The sequence below is a fragment of the Dendrobates tinctorius genome, unplaced genomic scaffold, assembly GCF_039654945.1.
Source record: "Dendrobates tinctorius isolate UK_male_01 unplaced genomic scaffold, ASM3965494v1 ptg000021l, whole genome shotgun sequence".
In the NCBI taxonomy this organism is placed as follows: domain Eukaryota; kingdom Metazoa; phylum Chordata; class Amphibia; order Anura; family Dendrobatidae; genus Dendrobates; species Dendrobates tinctorius.
In genome coordinates, this window is record NW_027361689.1 from 18,501,967 (window position 1) to 18,514,838 (window position 12,872).

At 50.2% G+C, this 12,872-nt stretch overlaps 1 protein-coding gene across 1 annotated transcript in view; it reads right to left on the bottom strand.

The window, feature by feature from the left end:
* Positions 1-12,872, bottom strand: part of ROCK2 (Rho associated coiled-coil containing protein kinase 2) — a 184,571-nt gene that overhangs the window by 99,921 nt on the left and 71,778 nt on the right. Inside the window, exons 3-4 of the mRNA XM_073568234.1 lie at positions 9,295-9,395; positions 8,182-8,319 (exon numbers count right to left, since the gene is read on the bottom strand). Of these exons, the coding sequence (XP_073424335.1) occupies positions 8,182-8,319; positions 9,295-9,395 (239 nt within the window). The remainder of the gene's footprint in view (positions 1-8,181; positions 8,320-9,294; positions 9,396-12,872) is intronic.

Below are 12,872 nucleotides of genomic sequence, written 5' to 3' on the forward strand. Positions count from 1 at the left end.
TTGGAATCGGTGCGCCTCTAATACGGTAAGCCTCCTGAATAGTTAGGTGAATCCATCTGGCTATGGTTGATCGTGAGGCTGCGAGACCCTTCCTGCGCCCTTCCGGAATCACAAACAACGAGTCCGTCTGGCGAAAAGGTGCTGTCCTTGACACGTACCTCCTGAGAGCTCTTACCAGATCTAAAGAGTGGAGCGCCCTTTCCACTCTGTGTACTGGCGCTGGACAAAACGAAGGCAGAACAATGTCCTCATTAATATGGAAAGAGGACACGACCTTCGGCAGAAAAGGCGGCGGTGGTCTAAGGACTACTTTATCCTTAAAAAAGGTCAGAAAAGGAGCTCTGCAGGATAATGCTCCTAACTCCGAGACCCGCCTAATGGAAGTTATGGCTACCAAGAATACCACCTTCCTGGAGAGATATGAAAATGAAATTTCCTGTAATGGTTCAAACGGGGCTTCCTGTAGGACACCCAGGACCAGGTTAAGGTCCCAGGCGTCTATAGGTGCTCTATAGGGGGGCACCAAATGAGAAACCCACTGAATGAACGTCCTGACCTGCATATTGGTAGCTATCTTTCGCTGAAAAAGGACCGACAAGGCCGAAATCTGCCTCCTAAGGGAACTTGGCGCCAACCCTGCGTCCAGGCCGGACTGCAGAAAAGCCAGGATGTTGGGGACCGAAAAGGATAATGGCACAACCCCGTGTTCTCGACACCAATGAAAGAAAACCTTCCAAGAGTTATGATAAATTTTAGCCGAGGCCGGCTTCCGGGCGCTAACCATTGTCGCAACCACTTCACGCCCAAATCCCGCCTGGGTCAGAATCCAAGATTCAACGGCCATGCCGTCAAACACAGGGCCCCTAAGTTCGGGTGGCAGATCGTCCCCTGAGACAGTAAGTCTGGCCGTTCCAGTAGACGCCAAGGCACGTCTGCGAGGAGCTGCACTAGATCCGCGTACCATACTCGACGGGGCCAGTCCGGGGCCAGCAGAATTGCCGGGACCCCCTCTGTCTTGATCTTTCTGATGACCCTTGGGAGAAGCGGCAGTGGGGGAAACAGGTATGGGAGCCGAAACTGGCTCCACGGTAGGACCAACGCATCCACCGTGATCGCTCGCGGGTCCTGAGACCGAGCGACAAACGTGCTCACCTTGGCGTTCTCCCTGGACGCCATCAGATCCACGTCTGGAGTCCCCCACCGTTGGCAAATCTGCTGGAAGATCTCGGGGTGAAGGGACCATTCCCCGGCCGCAACGCCCTGTCGGCTTAGGAAATCTGCTGCCCAATTTTCCACACCTGGTATGTGAACTGCTGAGATTACCGAGTGGTGCCTCTCGGCCCAACGGAGCACATGCTCTATCTCGCGCATGGTTGCCCTGCTGCGCGTGCCTCCCTGGTGATTCACGTACGCCACTGCCGTGGCGTTGTCTGACTGACCTCGGACTGGACGTCCTGCTAGCAAGTGCTGAAAACGCTGCAGCGCCAACCGCACCGCTCGAATCTCAAACAGGTTGATCGGAAGACGAGCCTCCTGAGGCGACCATTGCCCCTGGGCCGTGTGATGCCGGAAGATTGCCCCCCAGCCGAAAAGACTTGCATCGGTCGTGATCACCAACCAATGATCTGGGGGAAAAGGTTTCCCCTGTCGGAGAGGAGTCGTGTGTCCACCACTGCAGCGCCTGTCGAACCTGAGAGGGCAACCTGCACTGATGATCGAGGGAGAACGGACTCCCGTCCCAAGCCGCTAAGAGAGCATGCTGCAGGGGACGGAGATGAAATTGAGCAAACGGAATTGCTTCCATCGCCGCCACCATCCTTCCTAGAACCCTCATCCCGAACCGGATAGTGTGAGGGCCCGGTTGTTGAAGACTTCGGACTCCCTGCCGGAGCGCCCGAGCCTTGTCCTGAGGGAGAATTACCAAACCTCGAGAAGTGTCGAAAATCATCCCCAGGAAAAAAATCCTCTGAGCTGGGGTAAGGGAAGATTTCTTCCCGTTGATCAACCATCCTAGGTGAGATAGGGTATCCAGTGTGATGCTCACATTCTCCTTGCATGCCCGAAAGGACGGCCCCTTTACTAAGAGGTCGTCTAAGTACGGCAAAACCACTATGCCCCGAGAATGTAGAACGGCCATGACGACCGCCATCACTTTCGTGAATATCCTGGGTGCCGTGGCCAACCCGAAAGGTAGGGCCACAAACTGAAAATGCCGGCCCTCGATTGCAAACCGAAGGAACCTTTGATGCGGGGGAAAAATACGGATGTGCAGGTAGGCATCCTGGACATCGATCGAGGCCAAATATTCTCCGTGCTCCATGGACGATATGACCGACCGGAGAGATTCCATGCGAAAACGCCTGACCCTGATGAACCTGTTCAGGAGCTTTAAGTCCAGAACCGGCCTTACTGTTCCGTCCTTCTTGGGGACTGCGAACAGATTGGAATAAAATCCTTGGGCCTTCTCGCACTCTAGTACAGGGACAATGACCCCGTTGTGCCGCAACACCTCGATGGCCCCTAGCAATGCCTCTGCCCGGGATTCCGTTTTGGGAAGCCGGGAAAGAAAAAATCGTCTTGGCGGATCTTTGACAAACTCTATTTTGTACCCGGAACACACTAATTCTGCCACCCATGTGTCGCGCACCACCGCGACCCAGACGCGGCAGAACCTGCGCAGACGTCCGCCTACTCTGCTGTCCTCGGGTACTGGATGCCTCCAGTCATTTCGCTGAGGGCTTCTGGGACCTGGCCCCCCTTGATCTGGGCGGGCGGCCCCGCATCCTACCCAGCGGGTTGGTTCTATACGTGACCTGACGCTCCTTGTCTTGGTTATAGCAAGCTGGGGTGGAGGTACTGGCCGCTGCCATCCACCCGGGGGTGCGAAATGCTCGAAAGCGCACCTGAGGTTGACGAAAAGGCGGCCTAATCTTCTGCTGTGGAAGGAAGCTGCTTTTTCCCCCTGTAGCATCTGAAATGAGCTTGTCTAATTTCTCCCCAAATAGCCGATTACCCTGAAAAGGCAGGGAAGTCAAAGACTTCTTAGAAATAGAATCAGCCCGCCATAACCTTAACCACAAGGCTCTCCTAATGGCGATTGCATTTGCTGCCGCTACAGTCGCGCCATTAGCCGCATCCAAGGATGCATTAATTAAATAGTCACCCGCCATCGCGATCTGACTTGCTATCTCTGCCACTTCTGTCGGCAAATCTCTATCCTGTAGGACCTTGTTTAAAGAATCTGACCATGACATCATGGCTTTGGCTACCCATGTTGCCGCAAAAGAAGGAAAGAGCGCTGATCCCGATGCTTCATACACCGAGCGAGCTAAACCTTCTATGAGTCGATCCGTGGGGTACTTAATGGAAGAACCGCTAGGTACTGACAACAAGGACCTTGAAGCTAGGCGTGACACTGGGGGATCCACTACCGGAGATTCCGCCCATTTTTTACAAAATTCCGATGCGAACTGATATCTCGTTTCCAGCGTTTTTTGTCCTGAAAAACGTTTGTCTGGACGTTCCCTATGCCGCTGCACTATATCCTCGAACTCAGGATGAGTGCTAAATACTCTATGTGGTCTCCTGGTCTTCTTAAAGGATACCTTATGACCTGCGGTTAGGGAGACATCATCGTCAATACCCAGAGTCTGATTGACTGCTTCAATAAGACTGTCTACCGTTTCCCGGTACCCCGGGGTATCCAGGTCCAAGGACTCTTCCCAGTCATCACCTGAACTCTGTTCGCTCCCAGAAAATGGTGACGGTGAGCGAGATGCCGCACTCATGGATGCTGAGGCACCGGAGGGGCCAGGAGACGCAGTACGGGCTCTTTTCCTGTGCGTCTGCCTAGAGAGTGTGCGGCCCATGCAGGCCGGAGGCTCTTGTGAGGTGGATGACCCCCCCCCCCAAACAGGCGAGCCGTCATCTCTACCCCTATCCGGGGCCTGAAGGGTCTCAATCGCCTTCGTGAGCGAAACCATGGACCGAGAGAGTGATAGCGCCCATTCTGGGGGATCCAGACCCCTGGGCTCTGTCGCAGGGGAGGGCTCCTGGGCGCGTTCGGAGTCGCAGGCTTCACATAACTTAATAGTTTGCGCTCGTGGGAACATCACCCCACAGGAAACGCATGCGGCATAAAGGAACGTGTGCGTTTTTCCTTTCCCAGACATACTGCTGGCGTCGGCCCACACACAAAAAAATCCCTTAAAGGCTTGGGGGGGGGGGGTAGGCAGAGGGGGAGGAGGGTACTGTGTAGTGCCTTAGTGTGGCTCCGGGACGGGGTCGCACTTACCCGCTCCTGCGCGTCTCTCCCCCTGCTTCAGTTCGCGCCTCACTCGTGGTAAGCTGCGATTCCTCTGTGATCGCGGCCTACCCTGCCTTGCCGCCGGGGCCTCAATTTAATCCGGCGCCCGCCCTGGAGATGGGGGGAGATGCCGGAAATGACATCACGCGCAGGGCGGCGCTTCCGCCCGCGGCCCAGGCCGAAGCCGCGGGCTAAATTTAGAAGCAGTCCGCCCGACCGCTACCCCGGCCGCCCGCCTCCCCATGCCCGGCTGACGACGGGGGGCGGCGCCGGAAATGACGTGCGCCCAGGGCGGCGCTTCCGCCCGCGGCCCAGGCCGAAGCCGCGGGCTAAATTTAGAAGCGGTCCGCCCGCCTCCCCATGCCCGGTTGACGACGGGGGGCGGCGCCGGAGATGACATGCGCCCAGTGCGGCGCTTCCGCCCACGGCCCAGGCCGAAGCCGCGGGCTAAATTAGAGGCGGTCTGCCTGCCTGCGGCAGACCGCTACCTCGGCCATCCGGCTGCAGCTCCCCACAGTCTCCCGGACCATGCCAATACCCAGAGGGAGATGAACCAGGTTAGAGGGGGGGAGGGAAAGGTGGATGGGGGGGGAGGGAAAGGGGAAAGCGTGCCTTTCCGAAAACGCTGCCCAGGGCCCTCCACTCGCTCCAGCACATACCTGAGGTACTCTGTTTAAGACGGTGCAGGCACCCTAGCTCCGACCGCCTTGCCGGAGCGAGGAGAGGGACCGTCTGCCGCCATGCAGCACCGCCGTCATGCGTTGGTGGAGTCATGGGGGCCGCACAGACTAGTCTTGTGCCTCTGTGCAAGCCCATGGTTTCAATACCTAGGGGTGGACAGGGCTAAGTCTGGCCTAATGTCCCACGTACCGGGAGAGGAAACGTGGAGGGACACTCGCACGTGGTCGCCCGTTGCTGGTTTGGGGAAATTGGATCCTTTCAATAGGATGCGTTGCCCCTGTTTTATCTTCATAAAACAAAAAACCAAGAAAAAAATAGATGTCTGGGGAAAAGTCCCAGATATGTCCCTCGGTGCGGGAAAGGATACGCGGAGGCGATACTCAACGCGTGCTCGCCCGTTGTTGGTTTGGGGAGATCGGACCCTTTCTATAGGATCCGTCGCCCCTGTCTCATCTTCATGGTAAACTAGAAAAAAATAGTCTGGAGAGATACAGACTGCGTGTGCCTCCATAAGACACTAAGCAAAAAACTGGTTTCCGCCCGCTATCGGGGCGAGGGTGTATGCGGCGGAGGAGGAGCTAACTTGTTTTTTGTATGCCTAGTGTCAGCCTCCAGACGGCAGTAGCACACACCCACAGTCTCTGTGTCCCCCAATGAGACGAAGGAGAAACAACAGTATACACAGACTAGTAAGTGACATCACTGGAACTGGTGTCTCTGCCCCTACATCAAGATGCTCTTGGATTACATAGCAAAAAACTGCTGTCGTATTCCCTTTAAATGAGGCTTTTAAGCTAAATGCAATTAGAAAAAAAAATATGTTGTTTTTTTTATATTTCATATGATCTGTTTTTAAAATACATACAGTTGTGGCCAAAAGTATTGACACCCCTGCAATTCTGTCAGTTAGTACTCGGTTTCTTCCTGAAAATGATTGCAAACACAAATTCTTTGGTATTATTATCTTCATTTAATTTGTCTTAAATGAAAAAACACAAAAGAGAATGAAGCAAAAAGCAAAACATTGATCATTTCACACAAAACTCCAAAAATAGGCCAGACAAACGTATTGGCACCCTCAGTCTAATACTTGGTTGCACAACCTTTAGCCAAAATAACTGCGACCAACCACTTCCGGTAACCATCAATGAGTTTCTTACAATGCTCTGCTGGAATTTTAGTCCATTCTTCTTTGGCAAACTGCTCCAGGTCCCTGATATTTGAAGGGTGCCTTCTCCAAACTGCCATTTTTAGATCTCTCCACAGGTGTTCTATGGGATTCAGGTCTGGACTCATTGCTGGCCACCTTAGAAGTCTCCAGTGCTTTCTCTCAAACCATTTTCTAGTGCTTTCTGAAGTGTTTTGGGTCATTGTCTTGCTGGAAGACCCATGACCTCTGAGGGAGACCCAGCTTTCTCACACTGGGCCCTACATTATGCTGCAAAATTTGTTGGTAGTCTTCAGACTTCATGATGCCATGCACACGGTCAAGCAGTCCAGTGCCAGAGGCAGCAAAGCAACCCCAAAACATCAGGGAACCTCCGCCATGTTTGACTGTAGGGACCGTGTTCTTTTCTTTGAATGCCTCTTTTTTTCTCCTGTAAACTCTATGTTGATGCCTTTGCCCAAAAAGCTCTACTTTTGTCTCATCTGACCAGAGAACTTTCTTCCAAAACGTTTTAGGCTTTTTCAGGTAAGTTTTGGCAAACTCCAGCCTGGCTTTTTTATGTCTCGGGGTAAGAAGTGAGGTCTTCCTGGGTCTCCTACCATACAGTCCCTTTTCATTCAGACGCCGACGGATAGTACGGGTTGACACTGTTGTACCCTCGGACTGCAGGGCAGCTTGAACTTGTTTGGATGTTAGTCGAGGTTCTTTATCCAACATCCGCACAATCTTGCGTTGAAATCTCTTGTCAATTTTTCTTTTCCGTCCACATCTAGGGAGGTTAGGCACAGTGCCATGGGCTTTAAACTTCTTGATGACACTGCGTACGGTAGACACAGGAACATTCAGGTCTTTGGAGATGGACTTGTAGCCTTGAGATTGCTCATGCTTCCTCACAATTTGGTTTCTCAAGTCCTCAGACAGTTCTTTGGTCTTCTTTCTTTTCTCCATGCTCAATGTGGTACACACAAGGACACAGGACAGAGGTTGAGTCAACTCTGATCCATGTCAACTGGCTGCAAGTGTGATTAAGTTATTGCCAACACCTGTTAGGTGCCACAGGTAAGTTACAGGTGCTGTTAATTACACAAATTAGAGAAGCATCACATGATTTTTTCAACAGTGCCAATACTTTTGTCCACCCTCTTTTTTATGTTTGGTGTGGAATTATATCCAATTTGGCTTTAGGACAATTCAGTTTGTGTTTTTTTCATTTAAGACAAATTAAATGAAGATAATAATACCAAAGAATTTGTGATTGCAATCATTTTCAGGAAGAAACTGAGTATTATCTGACAGAACTGCAGGGGTGTCAATACTTTTGGCCACAACTGTACATTTTTGCAAGTTTCACACTGTTCAGTTTCCGGTTTCAGGAAATCTACATGTACATTAGCATAAATAGACCAACCCGGACTCTTTCTTTTGTAGCATAGCATCTAATGAGCATGTGCAAAAGTCATTGTGACGGGAGTGGGGAGGTGTGATCACCTATTGTGACTGGTGGATCCGGTGTTATCAGCTGATTTCAATCACCCAGCCACCCCCCAATAGAGATTATGATAAAAAAAAATTGCCAAAATTTTAAAAAAATAAATAAATTCAAAACATAAATCTGATTAAACAATAGGTCATTGTTAATGATACATTGCCTTTAACGTACTCATGGTATAAATTGTATGAAAAGGGTTATCCCCCTTAAGAATACTTTTTGGCTATAAAGCTGCGGTAGTTGTAAAAACATCAGACTACACTGTACTCCCCCTCCCCAGGTCCAGCGCGGAGTCTCCCCCACTGCCCCGGTCTCTGTTAGTCTACAGTGCTGAAATCACGTTGACAGCGCTGCAGCCAATCCATGATTGTCAGGACAGACAAACACTGACTCCAGCAGCGCGGAACCCGGGGAAGGGATGGAAGACTCAGTCTGGTTGCTTTTGTAACTCCGGCAGCTCATAGCCAAACATTTTCTAAAATGGGACAAGTCCTTTAAAGTAGGGAAAATGAGAGAAGGGGGAATAAATTACATTACCTGAACTACCCACGGGCTGTTTGCAAAGGCCATGATATCCCTCTCTTCCCAAAAAAAGGCAGAATCCGATCTTTTTATCATTTCAAATTTACTGAGCAGTTTCATCGCATACACTTTTTGTGTGCTCTTGTGCCGAACCTGCAAAAAAAAAAAAAAAAAAAAAAAAGGTAAAAAGGAGTAAATTAAAAAGAAATAAATAAAAAAAAAATCATACAGAGGACCACACTACAACTAGTTGTATATGATGACTGTGGGCGACACAGCCAAAAACATCAGAGATGGGGCACCCCAAACTAACGGGGCAGTAACGTGTAGAGCCAAGCATTTCAAGACTATGTGCGCACACCCACTGCTGTCAAATGGTGGCGTCAGGGCTCACAATCAGGAGGTAACACAGGAAATCTGGTCAGAAGTCTCTGGCTGCCAGACAGGGGGGCTCACAAATCTCTGCCGGGGTCCACGGTGCGGAATTAGATTAGCCGAACTGACGCTATGTCATCTTTGCGGCATGACGCACAGATGACAACGCAGCAGCCGGGCTAATCAAGAACTGCCCAAGGGGATTTTGGAAGATAAAGCAGCTGGCCACTACTTGGACAACTTCTTCTCATACCCCTCGCTTGGCCCCCATAAAATAATAAAGCTTATACTTATCTCCCGTACCGGCGCAGTTCCCGCGGTGTTGGAACTCCATCTCCCGGGGCTCTGGTGCCGTTGTTGTGACATGTGACGCCAGTGCCCAATCAGTTCTGGCGTCACTGTCCCCACCTCCTGTCGAATTGAGCAGGAAGAGGAAGTCCGAGATCAGCAGCAGCCCGGTCTTCCTCTTCATGTTTGATTTGTCCGACAGTGATGCCAGCGCCGACTGGGCGCCAGCGTCACAACAATCGCACGGGAGCCCCTGGAGGCCGAGTGCCGACACCAATGGAAAGGCACCGCCATGAGAGGAGAGTTTAAGTTTTATTATTTTATGGGGGCCAAACATTTTGATCAAGAAGGGGTTCTCCTAGTAGTGGACAACCTCTTTAAGAGATTTGCAGAGCTCCTACCCAGTTTCCCGTGAGTTTTGAAGAATAAAGAACTAGCGTTGGCGCTGCTGAAAGGATTCCTTACCAGCTGGACTTCACCGAAGGCCCCTCGCCCGATGACTTTCACTACATCATAATCTTCCGCCTTCATCTGTAGTTGGCGCACGTCACCCACAACTTTTTCATCTTAAAGAAAAAAAAAAATCTCTGTCTAAAAATACCAGACAAGTTGGTTTTCCACGGCGTCTCTACCAGTATAAGAGACGCTGAATTACAATGTTCAACTGGGCAGGTTAGGACCGAAGGATTTCAGGAGTATTTTATCATCATGACAAATTACACCATAATAATGGTGTCCAGCGTGGAAAGCAATGAACGTCTCTAATTCATATCTTTGATAGATTTAGCTCTTGTTTGCCCATAAATATGATACTTGTCCTCAAGAACCTCTATTTTCTCCATGTAACTGGAGCACGGGCTCCGACCGGGCCTCTGGTGCGTTCTCACTCCCAGATAAGGTAAATGCCGTAAATGAGAGAGGCCGGCACAGCAGAATGGCCACCACAGAACACTTTCTTGGAACCATCTCCCCATGTCTATTTGTATCTTTAAGTATAACAGGTTGTATTATAACTTATGTGCTTATGATCTTGTGTGTGCCACCGGTAAGTTGGAGGATCCTGGTGCCGAATACTGCTGCACCCCCGCACTGCATCACAATTTCAGCCGTATCTGCACCGTCAGGATGCAGATCCTGCTGAATACAAAAGGTGGTGGACAGAGTAGTTCTCTCCATCTTCTAAAATTTAGCCTGGGCATCCGAGAGCGCAGCAGGCGCAATTATGTCTCTAGATCATGAGGAAAGAAGCCTCAGTCTGGACATAGGAGCATGTCTGGCATTCACTTGTGTAAGAATATGAGGAGACATCAAACTGCGTGGGGGGCTGTGAGCGCCATCATACCGTGTGTGATGGGGGAAGGGTTGTGACGACCATCATATTGTGTATAAGGGGCAGTGAAAGATCATACCATATGAGGGGGGATATGGCGACCATTATAGTGAGCGTAGGGGGACTTGGGGACCATTATAGTGAGCGTGGGGGACCAAAATACTGTGTGTGGGGGGATGTGAGGACCATTATACTGTGTGTGGGGACCATTATACTGTGTGTGACGGGGATGTGGGCACCATTATACTGTGTGCAGGAGGGGATGTGGGCACCATTATACTGTGTGTGACGGGGATGTGGGCACCATTATACTGTGTGCAGGAGGGGATGTGGGCACCATTATACTGTGTGTGACAGGGATGTGGGCACCATTATACTGTGTGTGGGGACCATTATACTGTGTGCGGGAGGGGATGTGGGCACCATTATACTGTGTGTGGGGACCATTATACTGTGTGCGGGAGGGGATGTGGGCACCATTATACTGTGTGTGGGGACCATTATACTGTGTGTGACGGGAATGTGGGCACCATTATACTGTGTGCAGGAGGGGATGTGGGCACCATTATACTGTGTGCAGGAGGGGATGTGGGCACCATTATACTGTGTGTGACGGGGATGTGGGCACCATTATACGGTGTGTGGGGACCATTATACTGTGTGCGGGAGGGGATGTGGGCACCATTATACTGTGTGTGACGGGGATGTGGGCACCATTATACTGTGTGTGACGGGGATGTGGGCACCATTATACTGTGTGCAGGAGGGGATGTGGGCACCATTATACTGTGTGTGACGGGGATGTGGGCACCATTATACTGTGTGTGGGGACCATTATACTGTGTGCGGGGACCATTATACTGTGTGCGGGAGGGGATGTGGGCACCATTATACTGTGTGTGGGGACCATTATACTGTGTGTGACGGGAATGTGGGGACCATTATACTGTGTGTGACGAGGATGTGGGGACCATTATACTGTGTGTGACGAGGATGTGGGCACCATTATACTGTGTGTGGGGACCATTATACTGTGTGCGGGAGGGGATGTGGGCACCATTATACTGTGTGTGACGGGGATGTGGGCACCATTATACTGTGTGTGGGGACCATTATACTGTGTGCGGGAGGGGATGTGGGCACCATTATACTGTGTGTGGGGACGGGATGTGGGCACCATTATTCTGTGTGTGACGGGAATGTGGGGACCATTATACTGTGTGTGACGGGGATGTGGGCACCATTATACTGTGTGTGGGGACCATTATACTGTGTGCGGGAGGGGATGTGGGGACCATTATACTGTGTGTGACAGGAATGTGGGGACCATTATACTGTGTGTGATGGGGATGTGGGCACCATTATACTGTGTGTTGAGGGATGTGGAAACCATCATTCTTGTGGGGGGGGGATATAAAGGTCATCATATTGTGGGGGTGCATAGCTATGAGAACTATAACACAGTGGAGGGGGACTCGGAGGTTATTATACTGGGTGTGGAGTTGTAGGAGCCATGATACTGTGAGCAGAGATGTGAGGAGATCATGTCGTATGTGTGGGAGGGTTGTGTGGACATCAAACTCTGTGGTGGGCTGTTGGGACATCATTCTATGTGGCAGTCACTGGGGGATCATACTTTTTTTGGGGGGGGTTGTAAGGACAACAAACTGTGTGGGTAGAGCTGTTGATTTAAGAGGTTTTTCCCACAAAGTTAATTTTAAAATTGATTTTAATCAATAGATCTTGGAATAATAATAATTACCACAATTGAATGTGATTAAAAAAAAAATCTTCCTGTGCTGAGAAAATCTTATAAATGTGCCCATGGTGCATCACAGCTGTGCAGAGCGAGCTATCAATTCAAGTGTCAGGGTGTGCCTATAGCCGCCGCTCACAGTACAGTGAGCAGTGACTAATCTCTCCCTGCACCGCCTCTATAACTGAAAGCTGGCAGCTTCTGGGAGGAAATTAGATTATTTTCTCCTGTTAGCTGCACTTTCAGTAAGCCGGCCCGGCAGCATTGTAACGCTGTTTACCTGGAGTTTAACCCTAATCCAAGGTAATAGGTTCCCTTTAAGTGTTTTGTGTTTATTACTGATAAGGAATCATATGTGAATCATTAGTGTGCACATCCCTGTATTCAGCCATCTTTCTCTTTTTCCTATATGGCTCATTTGGGCTGGATTGGGCGGCATTCAGAGATCGCAGGCACAGCAGGAAGAGAGGAGCGCATCCACCGTTTCACCAGTGCTCCTCCCTTGCTCCTGCACCTGCACTCTCTGGATGCCGAACGCGGTGCACGAAGATCATCATGAAAACCCACGGATAGCAATCGTACGAGAAAATCAGTTGTGTGCACCAGCGCTTAGTGGGGTGCAGGATACCAGGCGCAAAACCGCAAAGCGCTCAGTGAAGATTACATGTCACAGCATCAACTCCCTCAAAAGCAAGTGCGCTACCGAGGTGCCGTCTGACGCGCAGACTCAATCCGTACTCCCATCACATAAACATGGAGTACGGATGGTTGTAATTCCATCATATTTTTGAACAGGAAAAAAGATAAATCTCCCAGTTACGAGCATCACAAATGTTCATAACTTTCTATGCTGGACGCAATAATAAAATATAAAAAAAAATAAAAAATATTTGAAATTAAAATTAATAATGCACAAATAAAAAAAGAATTATTAAAAAAATAAATAAAAAAAGTCTT